Source organism: Populus alba, chromosome 15, assembly GCF_005239225.2.
Source record: "Populus alba chromosome 15, ASM523922v2, whole genome shotgun sequence".
NCBI lineage: Eukaryota > Viridiplantae > Streptophyta > Magnoliopsida > Malpighiales > Salicaceae > Populus > Populus alba.
Window position 1 is genome coordinate 12,981,813 of NC_133298.1, and position 27,953 is coordinate 13,009,765.

Sequence of the window (27,953 nt, forward strand, 5' to 3'; positions counted from 1 at the left end):
TTTACATTAATAAACTAAATTAAAAAAAAAATTTTGTTAAAAGAAAAAAAAGAAAAAAAGAAAGAAGCAAAAAAGAAAATTCTCAAAAGGCATAAAAAACAGCTAAAAAAAAAAGATAATTAAAAAAAAAAAAAAACATTAAGCAATAGGGATAGTGTTGTACTGTGGACTGCACTGTGCAATTCACAGTAAAACACTGATCCCTTTTAACTATTTATTAAAAAAATAAAGAAAAAAGCAAAAGAAAAGAAAAAATAGCTTAAAAAAGCAAAGAAAGCAAAAAATAAAAGACAGCTAAGCGTTTCACTGTGGACTGCACTCGAAAACATTAATTAAAAAAAAAACTAGAAAAAAAAAACCGGATTAACCCATCAAACCCAAAACCTATATTATAAAAATTTGATAATTAAATAGAAAAAAAATTGACATTAACAAAAAAAAAAAACATTCGTTTAAAAAAAAAAATAGCTTAAAAAAGCAAAGAAAAAAGGAAGAAAAAAAAAAGCCAAAAAAACAAAGTAAAAAGCAAAAAAAAAAAAAAAAAAGGAAGAGGAAGATAGCTCAACCTTTCAATGTGGATTGCTACAGTGAAAGACAGATCTCTTTTAGTATATTTTCTAATTTGTTTAGAAATAAAAAGGTTTAAAATAAAAATGAAGGAACCTAATACAAATTAAATAATTTCTTTTTGTTTAGGTACATTTTTAAACAAGATCCAACAAAATCAAGGCAATAACACTCAATATTTTAAAGTAAGAAAAATGAAAAAAAAAAAGCCTAAAACCAAAAAAAAAAAACAAAAAAAAGAGAGTATCTTAAGAAATTTTTTGAATTATCTTGTCATCAATCTAAGACACCTCTTTATAAGTTTTGGGAATTAAAATGTTAATTACTCATTGGCATTGCCTGTTTTTTAGTTATTCTCCAAAATTTACCTTTTTTTCTTTTAAAATAAAAAAAATAATGATAAAAAGAAGATAATCGATTTAAAAAAAGCAAGCTGAGGATAATTTCAAATATATATATATAAAAAATCAAATTGCAATTTTGGATAGAATTAGAAACTTAATTGTAATTGTACCTAAGACTAGAGAGACAATACAGATTCAATGTTAAATTAAATAATTATTGGACAAATTTCATTTAATCATGAGCCACATTAAAAGTTTAATTATGTTTAAGAATTAATTTGGGTTAAATTAAAGTATTTAATTAAATGCAACGATTTAATTATACTTTAAATAGATCAAATTAATTTTATTATGAACTTAATTGGTGAAAAATTTAAGTATGGGAGTCCATTTTTAGCTTAATTAGAAATATTAAAATTTTAAAAGACAAAACTTAATAGGTTCAAACAAGGGGATAAAATTGTAAGAAATTTAAAGTTTAAGGTAAATTAAGGAGTTAAATTAAAGAAATTTATAGTCAAGAATCTTTTTGAAAAAGGTATCTGATTCTGACTGAAGTGGTTGGGAATAATGTATACATGATGGTAGCTATATGCAAGAAATATTTTTTTATGCTTGGTAAAGAGAAAAAAAATTATGCATTCTTAGGTTTTAGAAAAGTGTGAAGAGAAAATTCCTGTTAGAAGTTATGATGGATCGAGGTCCTTCTATAAAGTTAATGGGTAAAGTTGACTTATGACAATTATACATAGGCATTAGTTGAATCAATTGAAATTTAAGGTTGTTTTTCGATTCTGGTCATGTGTAGTTGGTAAAATCTTAGCCAATGGTTATTTTTGTTTTTTGTTTCACAAGATTTGCAAGTCAGTATAGTTAATAAATCTTTAAGAGGCTAAAAATTCACCAAGATGGAGATTTATTAGTGACTTGGCTCATTTTTATTCCTTTAAATAATGTCCAAGTAAATAAAATGAGCACCAATAAAAAAGAGTGGAGTAGCTAGTAATGTGTAGCTAGTAGGATTAAGGCCAGTAGTTATTTTTATTTTTTGTTACGTGGAATTTGCAAGTAGGTGAAGTCACTAATTCTTAAATTTTTGCAAAAATTCAATTTTTTTTTTTTTTTGCTAAAATTGAGTTCGGTTTGTACTTTCTGAATCGTTTTGATGTGCTGATATTAAAAATGATTTTTAAAAAATAAAAAAACATTATTGGCATGCTTTTCGGCACGAAAAGCTATTTGAAAAACAATCGCTACCACACTCCCAAACACTTATCCGTGATGAAGATCTTTTTCTCCGTAAAGTATAATGGTCAAATAAATAGAATGAGAACTAAGGAAGAGTGGAGTAGCCTCCGAGCTTTGTAGATTTGTTCACCAAGATTGTTCATTCTTTGCTCACCAAGTGTTTTTGCTATTATAAATGGATAGTTTTAAGATATAATAAGCTCAAAGGTTAAGATGTTTTATTTGAGTGTTATGGTTGGTGGTGTGCAAAGGAATTTGGGATTGAATTTTGAATATTAAAATCACTATCATATTCTTGTACTAATTTGTCTCATAAAAAGGAATAGTTCTCGTGTTGTTGTGGATGTAAGCAAAACATTACCAAACTATGATAAATCTTGTAAACTTTTTATTCATCTTTGTTATTTTTCTTTTTAAAGAATTGGATTGTTCGTGATAGTGTGCGTTGAATCTTAGTCCTAAATTCCCTAACATAATATCATAAAATAAATTCCTTACATAAAACCATAGAAATTATAAAATAAACCCTAAAATTTCAATCTATAAATTAAATTAAAAAATATAATTACAAAATATCAAGTGTGTTTGAGAAAGACAATAAATTTATATTTGAAAGTTTGTAAATATGTATAAATCCTTTTTCCAAATGAAAATATTGGATAAGATAATGAGATAGATAAACACCTTATCGTCTTTACACTAGATCTAGATAAAACCATAGTTGTAAAATGAGAAAGGGCATGGTGGGTTAATTTGTTGATCCACTGACATGAGACATGAACTACGCCGAATTTACTATAAAATTATCCATGTAATTAACTTGATTAAACTTAGAAAACCCGGCAGGTCAACTCGTGACCCTGATAACCCGATCAAAACTCATGTAAGACCTAGTTAATTTTTTTTAAAAAATAATATTATTTTATTTTTTTTTATCCAAAATGATGTTATTTTAAATAAAAATTATTTTAAAAAAAAAAACAATTGATCTATTTAATCCATTATCCAAGCCAGATTTCAAAACTACAATTAACACCAATTCATGATTATTTTTTGGTTTGCCAAATAAATCAAATAAAAAACACAACTTAATCAAGTCAGATGACAACGAGGCTAGGATTGCTAGGATTATTCTCAATCAAGTTAGATTTCAAAAAAACAATTTATGATTATTCTCATGGCTAGGATTGCCTTCTTGGTTGTAGGCCATAGGGCGAGGGTCTTTCATAGCCGTGTGTACTCATTATTATCTTTTCCTTTTAAATTCAAGATTAGCAATTTTCATGAATATGTCATGCTATTGTGAGCTTATACTGTTATTATTATTATTATTATTATTATTTAGTAATGTTCTTCTAATTTCTCAAAAAGTTCAATAATTCGAAATGTTATCCAACAAAATCTGCAGCAAGTAGTAGTTTTTGACCTCCGATCATCCGACAATCTATTATAGGCATGTGTTGACAATCATTTAGCAGTGGTTCTGGTGGGCTTAAAAGCACATGTCATGTTTGCTAGGTTAGAATTGATTGTGAAGGGTATCAACAGAGTCAGACAACCATTTTAAAGGTAGATTAATCTATTTAACTTGTTATGTGCATGTGTGCATAACTGCATAATAATCAAATTTTAAAAAAATGTTCAATAATACATTTCTACAAACAAAACTATTTAATTTGTACTTATGAGTATGGTATTTGAGAGCTTGATAATTATTATTTTTTATTTAGAAATACATTATAATAATATTTCTCTTCTTCTCTTTGCCCTTTACATTTATTTTTACTTTTTTTTCTCAAAACAACAGAAAAATGAATTTAGAAATTTTTGAAACTTGTATTGTGACAACAAATATTAGCACACCTAGTAAAATTAGAGGGAAATTAAAATGGATTGCTTTTTATACAATAACGACAAGCATTCAACTAAAATGGGCATGCAAGGAATGAACATAACAAGAAGGAATCTTCTATTTTTAAGATCAAGACTGCGTTTTACATGTTATCAACTTCAATTGGGTATGGTTTTGATCCAATGATGGAACTTTTCTTTTGTTATTTAGTAGGGGCCAAAGGGCTATAGAACTTAATGGGAAGGAATGCTGACATACACAAATCTTAAGGAAATGTCTTTATGCTCTTGTTAGCTTAAAAAGAGAGCAATTAATTATATGCTTCGTTGTGTAATCCATTACCATTGTAAGAGCTAATCTCCCAATTTTTTTCCCATTTGATCTTTCTCAGAAGGTGTTCTGATAGCTGTTCTGATGTTGCTTACTACACACTCTTGTGTCAATCTTTGACATCAAGAAGCTGGAGCTTGAGGTCAGAACAGTGTAGTGCTCTCTTCTCAAGAATTGATTTTGCTGATAAAGATCATCAATCACCTCGAATCTTACTGAAGTTGCACATACGGAGATTAAAATTTGAGGTTGTCCTTCAAATAGCACACAATCCCTTGCTGTAAAATTTGACGAAGACAGAAGAAATCGAGGAGTGTAAGTCATCAGCTACCAGCAAATTAAGAACTAGGAATCGATACTTGCATCGGTATATTGATTTATGACGGATATTTTCTCAAGTCAGAAATATTACTGCTGTAAACGCCTCTAAGAAGATTGCGATGATAAAACCTTCAAGCTATAATCTACTTTAAAATATCCTTCAAACTAAGGCACAGTATTTCAGTGCAGCCAATCTTAAGCATAGCTCTCCAAGAGATGGCAAATTTATGTTGCTTTAATAGCCAGGAGAAAATAGCAAAAAGATGAAAGTTTTGAATCTCAAGAGTAAGAGTGATTGTAAGAGTAATCGCAGTATTTTCGAACACCCTTTTCTCTCTGTTTCCTTTGTTTTCTTTCCTGGATTTTATGCAAGAACACGGTGTTTGAGGAAGAGTAGTAAAGAGAGCAACTTACAATCAAACAAAGGATGATGCATCCAGCAGCACCAGGGAACAAAGCATACCAAAAATTCAAGTGGTGAAACCTAGCTCCATCAATGAACAAAAGTGGCAAACTTGCAGCTGTAAATCAATTTGTATTACTTGCATTTTAGTATCAGGCAAGGTAATGAAAACTTGGTCCATGAAAAAAAAAAAAGAAAGACAATGGAGTTTATACTACCTGGTGGATGGGTGGAGCGTGTATAGATCATGAAAGCAATGGAAGCAGCAAGGGCAGCACTTCTAGCAAGCCAACTGGGCCCAAATAGCGAGAATGCAATAACACCAATGGCTGCGCAACCTATCTGAGCCATGAACATATTATACTTCTGCAAGTTGTAGACGAGCAAGTGAATTAGAAATTTTCTTTTCAAGACATAAAACCCTGCCATTCACAGCAGTTACAAAGCCAACACTACAAAATCTTCGATGGAAAGAAAAGAGAGAGATATCTTAATGGCTAGGCTACTTTCTGGCTTTAATCTGATTCTATAGATAAAGAAAAGAAGACTTATTTTACAAGTATTTCTAGAATCTTTTAGAAAATTGAAGAATTTGCCAAGAACACAACTAAAACATGACTCCTCCAAAATTGATAGCAAAGCACAATCTTAGACAAGTACAAAAATGGAACTTTTGTTGGTGATGCTTTTGGGTGATCTTAAAGCTCAATCACAAACTTTCTTAATCATCTTAAGCAGATTAATTTATAATATTGTCACTCCAACTCCCTACATTCATTCAATATAGGTTAGGGTTGCAAAATTTCTGCTCAGGAAAAATAAGACACATGTAGTAGAAATTAGCAGCATTATGAGGAACAAACAAAACAGACCCGTGCACCAGGGGATGAGGGAGTGACAAATAGAACTGCAGAAACAGCTCCTAAGGGTGCAATTGTCATTGAAATCCCTTTTGGCGCCAGTATTTGGTCCATCTTTCCAAATATCGCCATTGCTGCAAAAGCCCCTGTTCAAGCTCACACAGACACGTACATTTTTAGAAACAAGATGAAGCATTGGCAGATGACATGTGCGAAATGGGCAAAAACCTAAATAGTTATTAGCATGTCCGGTAGGCTAAAAAAGAAAAGGAAAGAGGCATTAGCGAGTGACCTGCAGAGGGCCAAAAGATATCACTGAAAGACGGTGAAGACGCAGGGGTGTTGTCAGGTTTCCAGGAGTCCCAAAGAGGTGCAGACACATTGCTTGATGCCACAACCCCATGTTTAGTCCTTGTGATTTTGCTACTAAAAAGACTCAAACCAGGAGATAACGTCTCTAAATTAATCTTGTTGCCGCTGCTTTGAATAAAGGGAGAGAGAGATGAAGAACACAAACTCAAAGCTGTTGATGGTACTGGTAATGTTGGTGGCATACAAGCATTATGATGATGATGATAACTAGCCCTGACCTGCATTCCCATCTGTTTTAGTACTATGTTGCTTGGATTAGATGATGGGTTCTCTCACCGATTACCTTAATATATCGATACTGTTGCTTTTTTATATTTGTCAGGAGCCGGACGCTGCCCGTTGAGATATGAGGCTTTTGGGGTCATCCAAAAGGCATCGAATTGGATAAGGGGCGGGCCGCGGGGCATCCAGCTACTTGAGATATATATATATATATATATATATATATATATATATATTCTCGACAGTGAGTGAAATCAAGTAGTTTCTTTTGATGGGATGATTGAATTGGAATTATATTTAAATCTTTGTGCGATGTAATTCCATATAATTAAGGGGTAATTACAATTTATTCTCTGTGAAAGTACTAATTAAATTATTTTTTAGAAGATATTAGAAAATAATATAAATTATATTTTAAAATTTTATTTAATAATTTAAATTTTTTAAGTTGAATTAATTCTTTGACACGGTATTAAAATTTTAAAGAGTAAATGATCACTATTTTTATTTATTTCATAAAAATTAAACATAAAATAGTATGAATATATATATATATATATATATATATATATATATATATATATATATATATATATATATTTAAGTTTAAAAAGCTTTTACTTGAAGATTGTATTAAAGAATAATATTAATATAAAAATTATATTTTAAAAACTGATTTTTGTTGATGTAAAATCTATTTAAATACACTTTATTGAGGGACAAAAAAACCCAAGATTAACAAAGAAGAGGGATATGACAAGAAACGTCGGGGGGACATTTTTTTGTTTTGTTATTTTTAGAAGTGTTTTTTAAAAAAAATTAAAAATTTATTTTTTATTTGTTTTAAATTAATATATTTTTTATGTTTTTAGATTATTTTGATGTGTTGATATAAAAAATAATTCTTTAATATATTTTCAAATAAAAAATACTTTAAAAAACAACTGCTACCACATTCCCAGAACTCTCGTTTATAGTTTTATTATCTATGTGTTCTTAATGATAACTTATTCTTCCAAAAAACAAAAAATATGAACAACATGAATCCAATTGCATTCCTCGTAAGAATATAAACTAAGATGGATTAATGAATCATTATTTGATTAGATATAATTTTTTATGGGAATTTTTTATTTTCCTCCTCTAGCTTTTAATTATTGCAATTTTATTCTTTATAGTTATAGTATCATGATTTCTTTTATGTGTAATCCTTTCAATTTGCATTACCTCTCGTGTGCTAAGTTTTGAGGGATGTTCGAAGACTGGTTCGGTTTTGATTTTGTAAAATTATAATTTAAGTAGGGTTGAAAATACAAATTAAAAAAATAAGAATCATATTTGATAAAGAATAAAAACACATGTCCTATTTAGATTTTGCTGTGTGTAACTCAGTTCAATCCTTAATTTTAGATTTTTTTTATCATTTTGTTCCTATTATTGTGGAGATTCATGTTTCAATACTAGTACAAAACTTCATTTTCTTCACTTTTAAATTCATAAGTGTTGAGAGAGGAGATACAAAGTCGCAAGAAATTTTTGAGGAGAGAGAAAATTATCAAATGACCACATTTTAGCCACTTAAAATGTTGATATTGGTGTCATGAGCTCATCTTCTCAAGACAAATTCAGTGGAGGTGGTGTTTTCTTATAAACATACTAGAAAAAATAGATAAGGATCCTTTAGTTTTTTTTTTACTCCTTTTTTTATTTATTTTTTGGAGTGATTTTAGGGTTGTCAATTGGTTTACCAAGATTTCTATAATGTTTTGGAGGTGTTTCCAAGTAAAAATAAGTTGAAATTGAGTTTTTAAGATCTAAAAGCTTGTACCTTGATTTTTTGTTCATCAAAAGTGATTAGAAAAATAACTAGAAGGTGATAGATCACCTACACCAGTAGGCAACATTTTATGATTATTGTAAGGTATGAAAATTATATAGAAGTACTCATAGGATTCAATATGGTATTAATACTCGAAAAACAAGGTAATAAGCGTGTCAAAAATACATTTGACATGAAAAATACAATAAAATGATGTGTTCCCAAAAATAGCTTAAAGCAGAGACTAAGTTAATGAGTCATAGACTCATAAGCATCTTATACTCTCTAAATAAATATGATAGCAAAGACATTTTCAACAAATACAAAAATGAAAATATGAGTTATTATAGTGCACTTGGTTAAGGAGTTACAACTTCCTAATAAAAAAAAAAAGAGTGAAGAAACCTTGGTTTGAAAATACAAATAGAGTCACCAAGCATCCTGAGTAAAAGGGTACAGTTGCTAAAGCAAAAGGTAAAGAAGTTATGAACATAGAAATCAAGATAAAAGTTATGAAAGGTGTACACCACAACTCTTTCTTTCTTTGTGATTAGTGGCAATTATCTTTCTCATAATACACATGTTTGTAGAGAGTGTTAGAGTCACTTTTAGGTATCTTTGATGAACGTGGATGCAACCATTTTATTATAAAAAACGTAGATATCTTTAGTAAAAAAATATGCGGCTTAAATGTGAGCTCAAGTAAAAATCTCTCCATAACCAATGTTATGGCTTAACATGAATGGATATAACAATGTTTGTATAGCTAATGATGGAGTATTGGTTAAGACGGAGTGTGGAGACAAATGTTGAATTGATATTTATAGATATTGTCTCCATGATAAAGTAAAGAATTAATAACGTCTACTCTTAATGAAAAATAGATAACTCATGGAGTAATAAGATATGACTTCTAAGTAGGGGTAGAGGGCATACGTAGGATCGTAGGTGAGCAAACTCTTGTAAAAATAGTGAACTCATGATGACTTTGTAATTCTTAGAGTATTAGATAAATTTAGATAGACATTTATGGGTTGCTCTTATGGTAAAAGTGGATAGCTAGTTGGACTCTTAGTCAAAAAGCGAATTACTTATTCAGTAATAAGATGTAGTTTTTAGGTCAGAACCAAAAATAAACATGACATCTTAGATGAGAAAGCTCTTAAAAGAATGGTGAGCTCTTAATAGCATTGTAATTCTTAAATGATATTGTCAGATTAAGAATTGCATTTATGATCAGATACATAGACGAGGGAAGCATTCCATTAGTTTATTAATAAAGATAACCTACATAAAATACAAGGATGTGCAACGAGCATGTGCTAGATGGACCACTTAAATCAAGTGGTATTTATTTGGCTTACAACTACTCAAATCAAGTGGAACTTTGTCAAGTGATGAATATTTAAATCAAATATGAGTTAACTTATGAAATTTTTTTAAAATATAGTTTGGTTTGATTTCGGTTTTAGATTTTAGAAACAAAAAAAACTAAACGAATCAAAACTGAAAAAACAAATTATAAACTAAATGCGTATTAATTCAAAGCCATTCAAAAATTATAGAGTTAAGATCTAATTAATTCAAATTAAACTTATTTGATTTTAACAAATATAAAACTAAACCAAACTGATTAATTGATTAGAATTAGAAACTTTTTTATTCGATTCAATTAAGTTTGATTTAATTTTTTTAAAAAAAATTAGCATGATTGGAACTTTTGTTTTCTAAATTAAACCATTTAAATCGATGCTTACCAAAACAAATTAACCACCACCACAACCCATGCTTAAAACAAAATCATAATACTGGCTAGACTAGGAGAACACTAGATTGCATCAGCCAATCAACAGCGAACTCATATATATAATCATTGAATTCGATATCCTCCATCAACCAGAAGATCATGCCCAGTGACCATTTCTGAATCATTGCATGCAAGAAAAAGCACAGCATCTGCCACATGTTTTGCTGTCAAAGCCGCTCCTTTCAAGCTCATATTGGTCTCATAGATGTTCTCAAGCTCCTCCGCACCCTTCTTGTGCGCGTGGAGTGTCAACGGCGTCACCAACCCATACGGGGAGACGCAGTTCACCCTAATGCCGTGCACCCCCAGCTGCATGCTCGCTGATCTTACCAGCCCTAGCACGGCGTGCTTTGACATGTGGTAGTCAGTTCGACTTCTGCCTCCGTTGCTCGCAGCCACGCTAGCCGTGCACACTATGCTTCCTCTCAGGCGCCGCTCAACCATTACGCGAGCAGCATGCTTAACGCAGGTGGCCATTCCACGTGCATTGATTGCAAATAGACGGTCATATCCTGAAAGGTCAAGGTTTAGGATGGTCTGATCTGAGCTCCCTAGAATTCCGGCGTTGCTGAACATTATGTCTAGCCGGCCAAAACTCTTCACGGTCCACTCCACTAATGACTTCACTTGCTCTTCGTCAGTAACATCACAGTGCATGTAGCTGCACCTGTGGTGTCCAATTGATGTGGCTACTTGGTGGCCTAATTCATCTTGGATATCGGCGATAACCACGGTAAGAGCACCGTGCTCGGCAAAAAGACGGGCAGTGGCTTCGCCAATTCCACTTGCGCCGCCTGTGATTATTGCCACTTTGCCCGCTAGCTTATTGTTATCGGACGGTGATGGGGTTTCTGCCATTGAATATATATGTGCCACACAATTGAGATAAGAAAGCAACAACTCGTGTACGTTTGTTTCAAGAAGCTTGGTTCCATATATATCTTGAGTGGGGCATGCATGCTTTCAAGATCATTATGCGATACAGTGTTTGCTAATTAAATTGTTAATAACGGCATTAATATAAAATTATTCTTAATCCTTGTATAAAACATGTGACTTTTTAAATTAACATAGATTTTAAATATAATATTAATTTTAAATAGATTTTCAAAAGTGTAAATCTTAATATAAATTTTAAATTTAAAGTTTTCTTGCTTAAGAAGATGGGTTAACATTGTAATATAAAATTATTATAACATCTTACCCAATAAATTAAACTAACTTTAATATTGAAATGTCGTTTTACAATGATATCACACCTGGGATTTAGCTAGGGGTATTTGATAGTATGGTGGTAATTATTTTTTAAAATATTTTTTATTTAAAAATATATTAAAATATATTAAAATTAATTTAAAGTAAAGAAACCAATTAAAAAAATTTAGAGACTTCATGCTACAGTTTTCTTGTGTGAAAAACATGATTGGAGTCCCAAAAATAATTATTTTTCAGCGGACATTCTTGACAGAAAAAAAGTGAAAGAAACACAAAATTCGTGTTTTTTTTTTATTATTATTTTATCTCAAAATCATAATATAAATTACATTAAAGAAACGTGAATGCAGCCGCTAATTTGTTTTTATTCATGTTTGCTGGTAACTGGTTAGGATAGTAATTATGGTTGTTTTTTAAAGTATTTTTTATATTGTAATATATTAAAATAATATTTTTTTATTTTTAGAATTAGTGGTTTAAAATATATAAAAAATTTAAATTTAAATTTTTATAAAAGGCGGTTTCACTATGTTTTGTCCTTTTGTCCAAACGGTGAAAAAATATCCTGCTCTGCACCGATGTTTCCAAAGCATCAAATAATAATCAATATTGGTCCCTTTTTTTCTGCTTGCTGTTTTATTGTACAGCATCACAACCACTATGGTGGGTGACCATATATTTAATGTGAAGATCACAGCCCAACTGCACAGACAATTAAAATATAATAGTTTTGTTGAAATATTTAAACTTTCTCACAGGGCCACTGATGTCCTAGTTCTTCGTTAAAAATTAAGGAATAAAATATTCCGATATCAATGATTTTTTTAATAAATTTGAGGATTTAATCAGTTTTTTTATAATAATTAATATTAGGTTTCTGTCCACTTCTTAACCAACAAAAACTAATAATATTTCGCATTTGAGGTCTTGGCCCAGGGGTTAAAGGGATTTGTTATCTTCCTTTGCATCCTGGGTTCAAACCTCACCGTGCATGCCTGTCACCCTTGCGGTGTCTTACATGCTCACTGTATTTGCAGGATGTTCAATGAGCCGTGGGATTAGTCGTGGTACACGTAAGCTGGCCCGGACACCTACGTAAATAAAAAAAAAAAAACTAATAATATTTCTTCCAAAGGTCTAATTAAGGATCTTGCTAGAGACTTTTCCCCCTCATGTAAATTAGTTTTTCCATGTGCTACTCCGAGTAGGATTAAGAGGGTTATTGGAAGTAGAATATCGGTTATTTTTAAAAATATTTTTTATTTTAAAATATATTAAAATATTTTTTAATTTTTTAAAAATTATTTTTGATATAGTATATCAAAATGATCAAAAAATATTAAAAACATATTAATTTAAAAAAAATTATTTTTTTTTTAAAATATTTTCAAAAACATTATCTTAGTAAAAGATAAGGCTATCTCCATCTCTATTAGGTCAACATACATGGATATGGAAAAAAAAATATTTGATGTGGCCATTATTTGCTAAAATGTGGACCGGAAAATCATATCCTTACTTTATGGTTATTTTTTCTATGAGTATTTGTACTTTAGTAATTTTGTCTATTTTAAATAGTCGTTGGAACGTGTTTTTCCTAAACGACAAAGTTATGTATGCTGGAGGTAGGAGTAAACGAAAAAGATATAATCATCCAAAATTATTTAAAAAATTATTTTTTATGAAGAATGTAACATAGCCCAGCAAAACATGGCGTATAAGTTATAATATTAAACTGATAAGCAAAAAATTATATCACAAGAATAAGGACGAAAATGATGATGACATGATACTAATTGCTATTTATTCTAAGTTGAATTAATAATTTTAGAATTTTTTAAATCTAAAAACATCTTGGTATAAAAAATATATTTTAATTAAAATAAAATTTATATTTGGTGGAGGTGGAATAATACATCATGCATCACCCAAAAAATATGAATATTGTCCACACAACACGCCAAATTTTTTTTATTTTTAAATAACATTTTTATTTATTAAAATATCAAATTACTTTATTAACTTTATAATAACTTAAAAAACAAGTTTAAAATAATGAAAAAGCTCATTAATGACAATTTAAAAATTTTTATTTTAAGCGTAATTTATTTTTTATATTATGTTTTAAAAATATAAAAGACTGAATTATCTTTAATTAATTATTTGAAAATTTTAAATTTTAATAATAATAAAGTATTTACATGATACATTAAAAAACTAAATTATCCTCGAGTAATCTCATAATATTCTATCAAAAATATCGTTTTACCCGGGGGCTCTCGGTATTTAAAAAAATAATTGAAAAAGAAATTCAAATGAAAAAGAGTACAAGACGGCATGCTTAGTATTCTTATCTATTTTAGTATAAAAGTGGCGTCAGCCCATACGGCATGCATGTAAAGTTGAACAAGTCTACGTGGAGGAGAAATAAATAGGATTGCAAGGTTGGTAAAATGTCAAATCTATTTAAAATTGAAAGGACATGGCTGTTATTTTGGCAACCGTGTCACGCATGGCTTCTTCCGTGCTGGACAGCTATATATATATATATATATATATATATATATATATATATATATATATTAAAGATTTGACATTTCAAATTTCATTGATTTTTAGGTCTTGTTCAGAAGTGTTCAGAATCATTTGTTAAGAAGCATTAAGACTCCGGAAATTTTTATAGTAAACATCGAGTAATTAATGGAATTTTTAATCTATTTTAAAGTAAAAAAAAAATAAAATTCATGATTCATGATTCATGAAAAATAAAAAATAAAAAATAATTTAAATAGAGTTCCAAATGAGTTAACGTTTTTTTATATATAATTACCTTACTGATGAAAAATAAATATTATATAAATATTGTCTAGCTCAACTTGAAACATACCGAAATATATAGTTTTCTATATATATCATAACTGTTTTAGAATTAGAAAACATATTGTATGAAATGTTGTTATTAAACTATTTTCTCAATGAGAAACATCCGCTTAATTATAACTCATTTAATTTAGTGAAAAAATAATATTTCATTTCAAAATATGTTTATAGCTAATTACTTAAAGTATTTTAGAAAAAAATTATTATTAAATTTTGCTATTTTTGTGGATTAATGTTACATTTATTCGATGACAAGATTCAAGATTCAAAATATTGATTTATAGGTAACTTGTAAGAAAAAAAATGATTCTTCTGATTGTTTTTAGAAGATTTAAATAAATTGTTGCTTGATATAAAAAAGTAATGTTTGTATTTGTATTTTAAAATATATTTCTAAGAAAATTAATATTTTTTATTTTCAGTTAATATTTTTTTATTTTTAAATTTTTTTAACATAATAATATTAAAAATAAATTTTAAAAAATATTATTTTATCACATTTTCAAATAAAATTCAACAATAACCATATTACCATAACACCGAACACAAAAACAACTTGGCTACATGAATAAGATAAAGACTGCAACTTAAGAATCTGCAGAAAAATGCGCAGGCCAAAGCGTAAAAAGCCATATATGCTGTTTGATTGTTTGATGATAATCATGGACCTCCTGTTTCTATGTAAATCAACTCACAAACCCTTAATTTCCAGCTAAAATGGCATGCCAGAATAAAGTTCAAGACAAGGTTGCCATAGTCACAGGTGGAGCTAGTGGCATTGGCGAGGCCACTGCGCATCTTTTTGCTGAAAACGGTGCACGCGCAGTCGTGATCGCCGATGTCCAAGAAGAAAGAGGTCAAAAACTTGCCGAATCAATTGGTTCTGATCGTTCCACCTTTATCCACTGCGACGTTACCGATGAGAAGCAAGTGAAATCCCTGGTGGAATCCACTGTTGCGCTTTATGGTCACCTTGACATCATGTTTTGCAACGCTGGAACCCTCAGCTTCGATAAACAGACCGTCGTACGTCGACTTCGACCTGGACATGTACGAGAAACTTTTTGCAGTAAACGTGCGTGGTGTGGCGGCAAGTGTAAAGTATGCGGCGCGTGCTATGCTGGAAGGAGGTAGAAAGGGTAGCATCATTTGCACACAGCCAGCGTCGCAGCCAATACCGGTGGAAGCATCCATACAGATTATGTCATGTCCAAGTGTGCGGTACTGGGGCTGGTAAAGTCTGCCAGTTATCAGTTGGGTGAGCATGGAATACGAGTGAATTGTGTGTCGCCAGGGGCAGCGGCGACGCCTCTAATTTGTAAGGCCTTTGGGAGTAGAGGAGGTGGAGAAGACTTTTGAGTCGACTTCGTGTTTGAAAGGGGTGTTGAAGCTGAAGCATGTGGCTAATGCTGTGTTGTTTCTTGCTTCTGAGGATTCTGAGTTTGTAACAGGACATGATTTGGTTGTAGATGGTTCTGAGGATTTACATTTCCTCAATCAAGCCAATTCAATTCTTCGCTGCAATAAATTAAAGGGAAATAGACAAATGGTAGAGCCATGCGTTTTGTTTCCAGATGGTTCTGGTTCTGGGGCTGTTCATGTCCGTTTGTTGCTTTCTTTTCGATTTCGTAGAAAAACAAAAAGCTTAAGACTCACCTCACTGCCACTATATTATTGAGAACGAGCAATAAATTCTGTGTTAGTGGTTTACCCTTCACGCCGCGGTTCGAATTATAAGAAAACACTGCCAGATTTTTTAGATTTTATTACAAAATTTTCTTTCAGTATTTACTCATAATTTATCGATATGAAACTTAGCGATGAGTTCATGAACGGAAATAATCCATCTATTGTTAGTGATTTGTAGTTTGTTGATAATAATTTTATTGATAGATTTACTAATAGACAAAACACACACAAAAATTATATGCTTCATTTTGTTTATATTTTCATCGCTAAATATAATATATCACTGACAAAAAAACCGTATATCATTTCATTAGGGATTTTTTTTATCCATTGATAAATTTGACATATAATCGTCAATCAGACCGTCAATTATTTCATCAGTGAGTAAACTATAGTAGTGACATTTGCAATAATTCATTTCTAACTCCTTGTAATTTACCGACGAACCAAGTCCATCAATAACCTCATCAGTGATAATTTAGAAATATGTATTTTTTAAAAAAACATCTATTAAACATAAATAGAAAGTAATTAAAAAATTTTAAAATATTTATTACAAATTTAAACATTATAAGTTCAAATACAATTAATTTAGAATAAAAGCATTTTAGGACAAGAAGAAGGCGGGTCTTTGCCTAGACCGTGGGGTGAATAAGAGGGAACACATGTACCACCCATATGTGATCTCATCTCCATTACCAATCGACGGAGTTCAGCCGTCTCAGCATTGAGTCGTTCATAATCAGCAGCAAGATGGGTCATCCAAGCTTTAACTTGTTGGTCTAAAATCGCCTCAAACTTCGAAGTCTGAGTACTCGGAATTGATTGCAAGCATCCAACGATTGAAACACTGCAGATCATTCGCAAGTCCTCAGATGTAGTATTAGAGAGAATACATTCTATTTTTATCAGATCCACCACACAATTTTGCATCCAACTATAAATCCAGATTGAGATCTGGATGGGTTGAAGGATCATTACCGTATCTCTCCTTCAACCAAGTGTTATATGTATCCTAGAAAAAAAAAAGTCAACAAATTCAAAAAATTAATAGCTTAAGAAAAACATTATTAAAAACAACACACCACAAAGTGTTAAGCTCAGCTATCCACGATTTGTTACACCTCTTTTTGGTGGTTATCAATTCGCATGTGTGTTTCCTCATAAAGCTTTGTCAATCTTGGTTCGCATCCAAAAACCGCAGCCTACAATAGAAAACTATTGTTAGTTAATACATTTATATATAAAAAAATAGATGTAATTAAAAAAACAATTTTATTACCCATTTCACATGCAAATCGAATGGGATGGAGTTGTTGGTATGCGTGGTAACGAAACTTTGAACATGTTGGTTCCAGTTCTTCGCACCAAAGTGTAATTGTTGCACAAAACAATTGGACGTCAGGTGCTGAATATATTCTACCCACACGACCTCTGAGACGTACGATGGTCTGATATCCTTCCAAAACCACCATCTTGTTTCAATTTGGAAGCTCTCTTTCTTTTACATATTTCTTGGTTTTCTTTTGCACTTTGCACTAAAAAGCATGCAACCTATATGATACAAATAAATTATTTGTTAGTAAATGAATAATAAAACTGAATAAAAGGCTTTAAAAAATTATCTTGATCTCAATTTTATCTAGTTGCAGCGTGATTCTCTTAAACCCTTATTGCAATAGCGTTGTCAACTCTATCTCATTCAACTTTTCCTTGCAGTTAAAATTTTTACAAGAAAATTTCATTAATATTAATAAATTAACCGAATTAACATAATAAAAAAATAGTTAAGTTAATACTAGCATTAAACCTTTCAAACCATGCATTAATCATAGATTTCCATTTAGGATGTTTGGAAACTTAACTCTATTGAAACAATGAAATTTTCATTGACGATTTCATTGTCGATGTTTTGGTTCTAGAAACCTCAATGTTTGTAAACCTAAAATTGATGATGTTGCTTGAAATTATTTTTTAAAAAATTATTAATATGTTGATGTGAAGAAAAAACAAACTTACATTGAAATGTCGTTCTTCCACTGAGCTTGGTGCTTCCGAGTAAATAGATCCTACCGTGTACAGACCCCCCATCGACCTGGCGGGATCGCACTCGATGAGCTTGTGTCGAGTGTGGTTGCTTGTGTCTCAGGTGTTTGTTCTTAGCAATACCTCACGACTTATGGTCGTCAAAAGCGCTACTAGTTAGAAGTACTAGCAGCGACCATGTTCGTATGATGTGTTATTGACTTTTTTCCAAAACATCCACATAAATTAAAAGATTAAGGTACCATAAACCATTCATAATTAAAAGAAAAATCTGGCAGCACCTTCCCTAAATGAGAAATTACCAAAAAAATTTAAACCTGTAAATACACAATAATTTAAATTGAATTGCCACAAACAAATTTATTTTATTTCAATCTATATCAATCAAACAAATTTCAATTATGTTAATTTAACCAAATTTTCAATTAACTTTGTAATGACCATTTGCGAAATGATCATAGGAGGTTAATATAAACACATTAAAGGATTTGTAGTATCAATATATAACATTAAAAACTATTCATTTATCCTAGCTATTATCTTATCTATTTTTATTTTTATATATATTTATGATGACTACTATTTTTGTTTATCTTTTATTATTTTTAAATAATTTTTATTTTTCATGAAATTAAAAATAGTTTGTTAACACTAGGAAATCAATTAGCTAACCATATTAATAACAAACAATTAAAAAAATAAAAAAATTCCAACAATCTACATACAATCATTAAATAACATAAAAATTAGAAAAAAAATAAACTAAAACAATTCCAACAACTTTTATACAATCATTAAATTTAATGAAAAATTAAAACAATTTATATACAATCATTAAATAACAAAAATTTTTAAAAAATTCAAACAATCTATATACAATCATTAAAGAGTAGAAAATATAAAAAAAGTATAAAATTTCCAATAACATTTATACAACTATTAATAACAGAATAATAATAATAATAATAATAATAATAATAATAATAATAAAGATTTCCATCAATATTTATGCAATTATTTATAAGAGAAAAATTTTAAAAATAAAAAATTGCCATCAAAATTTATAAAAAAATATTTATAACAGAAAAAATAAAAAATTCCCATTGACGTTTATACAATTATTAATAACAAAAACATATAAGAATATAAAACAAAAACACAAGAAAAATAGAAGGAAAAAGAAGAATCTTACCTTCATTTTGAGTTTTCCCAAGCCCGAGAAAAGAAGAAAAATCTAAACCAATCATTAAATAATAAGAGAAAAAGAGAGGGGGAAGAGAGGAGAAAACATACCTTTGTGTAGAAAGAGAAGAAAAGAGAATGGGTTGAGGAGAGAAGGAGAGCGAGAAAAGAAAGAAAGATAAAGATTTGGGAGGAGAAGAGAAAAAGCTAAAAAGGAAGAAAGAAGAAGAGATGTGTCTGTCTATTCTTATTTTAGAGATTTTGATCTTTTAATTTAGAGTATTTTTATCAACAATTTTGCCAATAGTCAATTAAATATTATTGTTTTTAAATTTTTTCATCGATGGTTTTGTCTATAAGTTTAATTGGAATTTTTAATTTAATAAAAAAAAATTAGAAACACAATAAGTATTCCTAACGTCTTTACTATTAGAAAATTAAAAATTAATATATTAGTTGTTTCATAGGCGTTTCTGCTTGTCAAGTCTAATTGAAGTTTTTAATTTAATAAATTTTTTTCAGAAACACGATAAGCATTACTGATGTCTTTACTGTTAGAAAATTAAAAATTAATATTTTAATTGTATCGTTGGTGTTTCCATCTGTCATGTCTAATTGAAATTTTCAATTTAATCTAGAACTTTTAGAAACCCACCACATATCATTGATGCCTTTACCAACAATAAATTAAATATTAATATTTTTAATTTTTCTGTCGGTGTATTCATTCGTAATCGTCTATAAAGTCTAATTGAAAATTTTGATTTAATTTATAAAATTTCATAAACCCACCAACTATCACCGATGCTTTTACCGATGGTATATTAAAATTTAATATTTTAATTCTTCTGCTAGCAATTCTATCTATCAAGTCTAATTGAAATTTTCAATTTAATCTAAAATTTTTAGAAACCCACCAACTACCACCGACTACTTTTCACTCTATTAGTGATTCTATCTACAAAGAATAATAATAAACAATGCAAGTGAGAAGTGAACAGTACCTTAACTCTTAGAAAAATATCAACATACATTAATCATCGGTGATCCTGTATGCACTGAATAATAATAAACAGTGCAAGTATTAAGTGAATTGCACCTTAGCTCTTGAAAAAATACTGACAAATATTTGTTATCGGTGACCTCGTATGCATTGAACACAATGAACAATGCAATTGAAAGGTGAAAAACTCCAATACTCGCAAGAATATACTGGTGACCTTAATTCATTGGTGTGTCTATTAGTGTTTTCTAGGGTCGTTGGTATTTCCATTAGTAAAAAACAATTTATGCTGCCATATTGTATCGTATTCTTTATATATCCATCCTACAAATACTAAAATCACAATAGCACACAGCATAATAGAACCACTTCTTTGTATAATAATAAAATCACATAAAATAAATGTTTCATTGTTATTTAATAATAAATATTGTCATTACATTAAGGTTAATTCCATCTAGAAATATTACATTATAGTTTATAGCATTATACATTTGTGTTGTGCAAACTGATCAAAATTATTTTCTTCTTCAATTTTATCATTGTCATATCTATCATTATCTTCTATGTTGATTTCATAGATATCATCATCTTCACCTACTTTTGTACTAAATGATAATAAACATTGCATGTGTTAAATGCATTATACCTTAACTTTTAAAAAAATACCAACAAATATTTGTTGTCGGTAACCTCGCATGCATTAAATACAATAAACAATGCAATTAAAAGGTAAAAAGCTCCAATGCTCTCAGGAATATAAAACAACCTTAATTCATCGGTGTGTCTGTTTATATTTTCTAGGGTTGTCGGTATTTTCATTGGTAAAAAACAATTTATGTTGCTGAATTGTATTTGTATTCCTTATGTATCAATCATGTAGATACTTAAAATCACAGCAGCACACACAACACAATAACACCACTTCTTTGTATAATAATAAAATAAATGTTTCATTGTGATTTAATAATAAATAAATGTCATTGTCATTATATTAAAGTTAATTTTATCCAGAAATATTACATTATTATAATTTATGGCATTACACATTCATGTTGTACAAGCTAATCAATATTGTTTTCTTCTTCAATTTTATCATTGTCATATCTATCACAATCTTCCACGTTGATTTCGTCGTTATTATCATCTTCACTTACTTGTATATGTTTGTCGGTTGTCAAAATATCATTTAACTCCTTAGTGTCAATATCAACAAAAAAATCTCAACAACATAAAATTGAATTTTCTTCTAAAAAACAAAATGTCTTTTTGTTTTTTTTTTGGGATAGCTAAGAACAACACTCCACAAAACACAAACCCAGTCCCATCCACATACACCACCCCAGAACAGCCAAAACCAAGCAACATCAACGCAACCCTCTCTAAATAAATGAAAAATCAACCAAAACCATGTATCCTAACAAATACAGAGCAGACATGACAAAACTCCCAACCTATCAAGATTGGAAGCCCCTGGAAAAACCACAGACCAAATACCAGGCCCTTGTCCTAAACAGTCCAGTTATTTTTTAAGTAAACCTGGGCGAACCCATTTATCTAAAACCTCGAAATAAATCAAAACAGGAGCAAATCACAAAGAAATCATAGTATTTGGGGTTTTTTAGATAAAAGAAACTCATAATAAAAAAAAGAATGGAGAGAACATAAGCAGAGAGCCAAAAATAAAGGCTTCAGCTCTTCAAATCATCGCCGACAAAACCATCTCTCGCTAAGCCAGTCCATACCTCAGAAGCGCCTCACTCCTCTCCTAGATCGTCTGTTTGTTCCACGTTTCCATGAACAGAAAAAAATTGATCCACGTTTCCATGGTAGATATTGATCCACGTTTCCATGGTAGATATTGATCCACGTTTCCATGAACAGAAAAAAATAAAATAAAAAAGATGAAAAGTTGAAAACTCCTATAGTTATTAAACCGATCCAAATACTAATTTAATAAAAAAAAATCCAAATTTTAGATTACATGGATTAACCAGAAAATATAAAAATAAATAAAAATTTTACTATAAATCACTCTAATATCCTCTCCTGTCTATGTTAAAAAAATAATAATAATGTAAATCTCTTTCACTAATTCACTTTACTAAAAAAAAAAATTAAAAAAAATTGAAGAACAACATGCACTGCTACAACATTGAAGCATTACAATTGGAAGAACACAAAAGTGGTGTTCATAATACCAGTATTTTTTAGTGTAAGATCAAGCATACAAATACATAGTACTATAACATGATGCATACAAATACGTAGTACTGCAACATGATTTTTACAAATACATTTGTCTTTGAAAAATTGTATACATCAACTTGGATCTGCTGTTCCTGCTGTCACTTTGATACCTGAAGAAAAACCTTCTGCTTTTGTTAATGAACAAATGCAATGCATCCTCTCTTTGATTTGTTTCCTTGAGAAACAATAGCTCAACTATAATATATATATATATATATATATATATATATATATATATATTAACCCAAAGTTCTACTATATAAAACAATATCCTCTTCTCAATTTGGCCTAGAAATTCATCTAAATAATTAACTAGTTAGCAAAAAACACATCAACCAGTAAAATATCTGCTGATTAATGTTGCAAGATTAAACATATCTTTCAAACTGTATATTAGATAAAACTGAAATTTTATAGGGAAATATTAAATACGTGAAAATATATTGTGGTAATTTTTTAGATCGAATAGAGTGCAAAAACATAGTATTTCAGAGGTTCAAAACTAGTAGACGAATATTATTAAATATGTCAAACTAGATTTTTATGTATTGTTTGAGACATACTTGAAGCTATTAATACAATTTTGCTACGATTAAAGTTAGGCTGAAAACTAAACATCTGAAATTTTCCAACCATGTATTGCAGACCAGGTAATTCATCCAGATGAGAGAAAATAATATGTTTGAAATCAGGCTCAAATTTGCCAAGAATATACGAAAATTAAAGATTCGGGCTACATGGAGGAATTTTAATATGAAGACTTTTTTCATTATTCTATTTTATTTATTTATTTATTTTTGAATAATTATTTTGAATTTGAATTTTTTCTAGCATATTAAACATTGTTTAAGGGTTTATTTTATTATTGAATTTATATTAGTTAATTATTAGATTAGGCTCATTAACTTTCAACCCAAAAAGAGACCATTAGGTTCATGTCTATTTCATACGTTTTAGTAATTTTCCTATATTAAAAAGTTTGGTTCTAAAACATTTTATTTTTTTATATTATTAATTTATTGATTTATACTATTTATTTATTTTATTTTATTTATATCATTTATTAATTATAATATTATTGACTCACTTTATTAAATTTTAATATAATTTATTTTTTTAGTTGGAATTCTCACTATATAATTAATTTTAAAATTTACTAAAATTTGTATTATATTTTTAAATATTAAAAAAAGTATTTTTAACCGCCTTGAAAGGTACCATAAAAAAAAATTGAATCAATTAAAGGGATAAAATTCGTGACATTATTTTATTTTTATTTTGCCGAAAAGAAAGGGAAAACCCAGAACTTGCCTCGGTTTACCATTCCTCTTTCAGTTTCCTAATCAACCCTCTATATTTATACTCTCATTTCTTTGGTAATAATTTATCAGACCAGGCAAGGATGTTGATGAACAGGATGTTGTCACGCCTTTCGAGGAGCGTGGGCCGGCGCTCTCTGGTTCCACACTCTCCGTCTCCGTCCCATAATCACCACCTCTTGCCGATCCTCTCTCATCAGTTTCACTCTCTTGTTCATGAGTATGGATATCCTGACAAGGTGCGTTCCTTTTTTACTAATCAATTTTCAACTCAGGGCTCTCGCTAGGGTTTAAGGATTTGACTCTTAATATTTTCCTTTTTCTCCTTGGGTTTTTCTTTTCGTGTCTGATTTCCTTTTAGGTTTTTGCTAGGGTTTAAGGATCTGACGTCAGAATTTGGTTTTTTATGGGTTGTTCTTTCTTAGTTTTTATTTTTTATTTTCTAGGGTTTAAGGTATTTGATTCAAATTACTCAGAATTGATTTCATGGTGAGTTTTTGCTAGGGTTTAAGGATTTGACTCTTAATATTTTCTTTTTTTTCCTTGGGTTTTTCTTTTCGTGTCTGATTTCATTTTAGGTTTTTGCTAGGGTTTAAGGATCTGACGTCAGAATTTGGGTTTTTATGGGTTCCTTCTTTTTTTTTCCCCCCTAGGGTTTAAGGATTTTGACTCAAATTACTCAGAATTTGGCATCATGTCTGATTTCATGGTTATCCATGGGTTTAAGGATTTTGACTCAAATCACTGAGATTTTATTTGTGCATTTTGGTGTTTGTTATTCATGGGTTGGGTTTTGCTAAGGTTTAGGAAATTTCAAATTTTATGACTTGAAGTTGAGATTGAGATAGCAGTACACCATTATTTAGTTTTGAAATCATTATATGACCATTGTTCACTTGTTGCCTTATTGCTTCAAATTTGCAAATTCTAATAGTTTACTGAGAGAGCAAGTAAAATCTAATTGCCTTTCTACTATCATTTGGGGGTTTTAATCAAGAGTTTTTATTTTATTTCATTGATGTTGTTGAATTAATTGAACTAACCTTGAATTAAAACATCTGATTACATTGCCCATAACTTGCAATAAGTTACATGTGGTTATCGTAGTGGGTATTGTCATTGCCATTTAAATTTTTTAGGCTCAGCTTATGGAGGGGAGCATTCTGGAGTTACTATCCAACATTATCAATGTTGACTTCGTTTTTTCTATGTTGAAATATCTTTCCTTTTATGATTGTTGTTTTAGGACTTCTAATTAGTGCACATGTGTGTTAGTTCCTCTAATCTATTTAAGTGTCCGCTAATATTTCTTTCATAATACAAATAGTTGGATTTGACTTTCAGTTATTTCAAAGTACTTCGGGTTTTTTAATATTTGATTGCTTCTTGACTAGTTTGAAATCCCCTTTTTAATTTTCTCCAGTGTTTTAATGTTTTATAACTTGCATGTCCTATTTCAGTGTATTACAAGGAAGGTGTGTCTGTTTCATCATTCAGCACTAAACTCCCCTCCTTTTCAAAATTTTGGGTTCACTTCATCTGCATCTCCTGAGCCTACTGAAAAGGAGCAGGGGAGTGCTGTAGACTCCAATTGTGATCCCACAAATGCAGAGTCAAGAAAAACAAATGGAAGTGCAGACCTTTCTGATCAGACAGAAGATTCAGTTTTGCATGAGACCAAAGAGTCAGGTTTCAACTCAGAGTCCCAACAAACCATATCCCGATCTGTTAAAAGGAGGAGAGGTACTAAACGAACTGCCTATTCTGATTCAGATTCTGAGGCCGGGAGTGATCTATCTATGGATGATTTGGTGAAGCTTGTGGCGGAGAAGGAGGAACTCCTGGAGGCAAAACATAAGGAGATTGAGACGATGCAAGATAAAGTTCTCCGCGCATATGCTGAAATGGAAAATGTCAAGGAAAGAACAAAACGCGAAGCAGAGAACTCTAAAAAGTTTGCTATACAGGTCAACTTCACCTAATGACGGCATGCTTTTCTTCCTTCCTGTCATTCTTTTTTTGTTGGAAATGTGGATTCATTAATTATCTTTTTGGTTATTCCTGTATCTGGAATTTTAACTGAATGTGTTCTCAAAATATGTGCCTCAGAATTTTGCAAAGAGCCTACTTGATGTTGCAGACAATTTGGGAAGAGCTTCATCAGTTGTCAAAGGCAATTTCTCAAAAATCGATGTTTCTAATGACACTGCCCAGGTAGTGCCACTCCTTAAGACGCTTTTGGAAGGAGTTGAAATGACTGAGAAACAGCTTGGAGAGGTAACATTTCTTGTTACATGATCAGCCATCACCTCACCTCACCTCACAGCCTTCTCTTTATGTATACATTCTGCGTTGGTATTAAATCATTACTCAAACAACCATGTGATGTTTTGGATTTCAGGTATTTAAGAAGTATGGAGTAGAGAAATTTGATCCAACAAATGAGCCATTTGATCCACATAGGCATAATGCAATATTCCAGGTTCCAGATGCTTCTAAGCCTCCAGGGACAGTAGCTGCTGTTCTCAAGGTATTCATTGATTATAATCAAGCTCTTTTATTGATTAACCAAATAGCTCACATTGCAAACCATTTGATTGAAATTATTGCTGTACAGTTTCTTTATATTTCATCAGCTGGAAAACAATATTCAGTTATTGATATGTGATTATGATTTTCATTGTTTCTTTTTGTTATTGTTCATTGTTGCAACTAGAATTATTTCTCGGGGAATGCTAGCAGTAGTCAGTTGACAGCTTTTCACAACAGTCGCCTTAATATTAAGCCATGTAGTAAGTGCAGAGTTAGAAAGGAACACGGGAAACCAGTTACACTTGCTATATTAACTTTATACTTTTAAATCGTAAAAGAATCCTCCCCCCCAGCCTGTGTCATTCTCCCCTTAAATCATTTTATCAAACTGAGAATTTTGAAACCATGTGTGAACTGTGAAGAGACAGACCCAAAGTATAAATAGAACGGTGAAACAGACGAACCCTTTTCTTTGTATTTTCAGTTTCTTTCCTACTTCCGGCTAATTTGACATGATGCTCTTATCCCCGGAAGTCATGCAATTTCAATTTTGAGGTTCGCCTCCATGACCAATTTGAAAAGAAGCCCTGTTCTCGTACTTTTTTTTTTAATGATGATGACCCAGTTGGAGATCTATAATCCAATTTGGTTTTGAGCATACTCATACTACTGTATGGGGTTATGAGTTAAAATCTTTGATTCATTCTAATCTAACATGGATGGGATCATATATTGGAGATTGTTTATAAGTGAGATATTGGGGGGGGGGTAATAATGTTATAACTCAGTTTTTCTTTTTCTTCACTTAACTTTTTAACTGGTTGCCATGGATGTTACTGGCTATGTGGGCATTAATGATGGGGAGTGTTACTAGTAACTGTCACTAGCATTCCCCTTTTTTATTTTTCGGTAGAATATCTTTTCTTGCCTTTCTCTACGACCAAGCCTGATGCATGTGGTGTTACTATTAATTGCATTTGTAAAGCCTTTTTGGCTGTTTCTGAAAATTCACGGTTGTTCGTGACTAGTATTTGATTTAAAGTGTTACTGAAATGCTTCCTTGTTGTATCTTTACAGGCAGGATACATGCTCCATGACAGAGTTATTCGACCAGCTGAAGTCGGCGTTACTCAAGAAGTGGAGAATGGTGCTGAAGCAAATGAATAGGGAGAGGAGGAAGGCACTTATACTGATTGATATGACATGGTAGAGATTCCAAAGTTTTGTGTTCTTCCAAGAAGAATGAGATGTAACATTTCTTATCACATTCAACTGTGCCTTGAAAAGACTTGGCTTTTTTATTTCTCCTATGATCTCTTATAGTCCTCGAAGATGATGCAATGATAGGGCCTTTGCTCTGAATATTCTTCATGCTTTAGATGCTGTTTTGAGCTAGAGGAGGATGGACGGCAATTTGTTGACAGTTGGGACATCATTGGGAGTTACTGGTATCACTGCTGCCATGTTATTTTGTGGTCGTGACTTTAGAGGACTGCTCTCTGTTGTGTTGTAGAAAAGAAGTCTCATCATGGAAGCAAGTGTTCGCAATTTGTGGGAGTAGATTCAACCAAAATATTCAGATAATTATCGAACCCGCGTGAATTGCACTTCTGGAAGCGGAATCATCAGCAGTGTTCATAATCCTTGCCATGACTTTTGAGTAATTCTGGATTTGAAGCAAGTCTCATGACG

The 27,953-nt window shown here is 30.6% G+C and overlaps 3 protein-coding genes, 1 long non-coding RNA gene and 1 pseudogene across 5 annotated transcripts; 2 read left to right on the top strand and 3 right to left on the bottom strand.

Annotated features, from left to right (window-relative positions):
* Nucleotides 1-4,105: 4,105 nt before the first annotated feature.
* LOC118033495 (uncharacterized) lies at nucleotides 4,106-6,666 on the bottom strand. The gene is made up of 5 exons (XM_035038504.2): nucleotides 6,218-6,666; nucleotides 5,938-6,071; nucleotides 5,284-5,431; nucleotides 5,077-5,183; nucleotides 4,106-4,619 (listed from the first exon to the last, which is right to left on the bottom strand). Exons 1-5 carry the CDS (start codon nucleotides 6,525-6,527, stop codon nucleotides 4,578-4,580), a joined length of 741 nt encoding a protein of 246 aa, XP_034894395.1. The 5' UTR covers nucleotides 6,528-6,666; the 3' UTR covers nucleotides 4,106-4,577.
* Nucleotides 6,667-10,091: 3,425 nt separating this feature from the next.
* LOC118033494 ((-)-isopiperitenol/(-)-carveol dehydrogenase, mitochondrial) lies at nucleotides 10,092-11,060 on the bottom strand. The gene has a single exon (XM_035038503.2). The coding sequence runs from the start codon at nucleotides 11,001-11,003 to the stop codon at nucleotides 10,209-10,211; it is 795 nt and encodes a 264-aa protein (XP_034894394.1). The 5' UTR covers nucleotides 11,004-11,060; the 3' UTR covers nucleotides 10,092-10,208.
* Nucleotides 11,061-14,779: 3,719 nt separating this feature from the next.
* Nucleotides 14,780-15,957, top strand: LOC118033493 ((-)-isopiperitenol/(-)-carveol dehydrogenase, mitochondrial-like; annotated as a pseudogene).
* Nucleotides 15,958-16,537: 580 nt separating this feature from the next.
* LOC140954600 (uncharacterized) lies at nucleotides 16,538-18,555 on the bottom strand. The gene is made up of 5 exons (XR_012167997.1): nucleotides 17,949-18,555; nucleotides 17,212-17,483; nucleotides 17,054-17,134; nucleotides 16,911-16,944; nucleotides 16,538-16,779 (listed from the first exon to the last, which is right to left on the bottom strand). It is a non-coding gene; the product is annotated as an uncharacterized lncRNA (long non-coding RNA).
* Nucleotides 18,556-23,681: 5,126 nt separating this feature from the next.
* LOC118033492 (grpE protein homolog 2, mitochondrial) lies at nucleotides 23,682-27,569 on the top strand. 2 transcript variants are annotated; one of them, XM_035038501.2, is made up of 6 exons: nucleotides 23,682-23,968; nucleotides 25,190-25,418; nucleotides 25,503-25,696; nucleotides 25,839-26,006; nucleotides 26,131-26,259; nucleotides 27,339-27,569. In XM_035038501.2, the coding sequence occupies exons 1-6, from the start codon at nucleotides 23,813-23,815 to the stop codon at nucleotides 27,426-27,428; spliced, it is 966 nt and encodes a 321-aa protein (XP_034894392.1). In that variant the 5' UTR covers nucleotides 23,682-23,812; the 3' UTR covers nucleotides 27,429-27,569. The 2 variants fall into 2 exon arrangements, with proteins under 2 accessions (XP_034894392.1, XP_034894391.1); XM_035038500.2 differs by having other exon boundaries at nucleotides 25,190-25,696.
* Nucleotides 27,570-27,953: the final 384 nt, after the last annotated feature.

What these genes read in the sequence shown, in the direction of transcription:
- LOC118033495 (XM_035038504.2), bottom strand. Translation starts at nt 6,527, where the DNA reads ATGGGAATGCAGGTCAGGGCTAGTTATCATCATCATCATAATGCTTGT. An exon ending in CCTCATCCCCTGGTGCACGG is followed by an intron (nt 5,432 to 5,937) that starts GTCTGTTTTGTT and finishes TACAACTTGCAG; the next exon opens with AAGTATAATATGTTCATGGC. An exon ending in ACGCTCCACCCATCCACCAG is followed by an intron (nt 5,184 to 5,283) that starts GTAGTATAAACT and finishes ATTGATTTACAG; the next exon opens with CTGCAAGTTTGCCACTTTTG.
- LOC118033494 (XM_035038503.2), bottom strand. Translation starts at nt 11,003, where the DNA reads ATGGCAGAAACCCCATCACCGTCCGATAACAATAAGCTAGCGGGCAAA.
- LOC118033492 (XM_035038500.2), top strand. Translation starts at nt 23,813, where the DNA reads ATGTTGATGAACAGGATGTTGTCACGCCTTTCGAGGAGCGTGGGCCGG. An exon ending in AGTATGGATATCCTGACAAG is followed by an intron (nt 23,969 to 25,189) that starts GTGCGTTCCTTT and finishes GTCCTATTTCAG; the next exon opens with TGTATTACAAGGAAGGTGTG. An exon ending in CTAAAAAGTTTGCTATACAG is followed by an intron (nt 25,697 to 25,838) that starts GTCAACTTCACC and finishes TATGTGCCTCAG; the next exon opens with AATTTTGCAAAGAGCCTACT.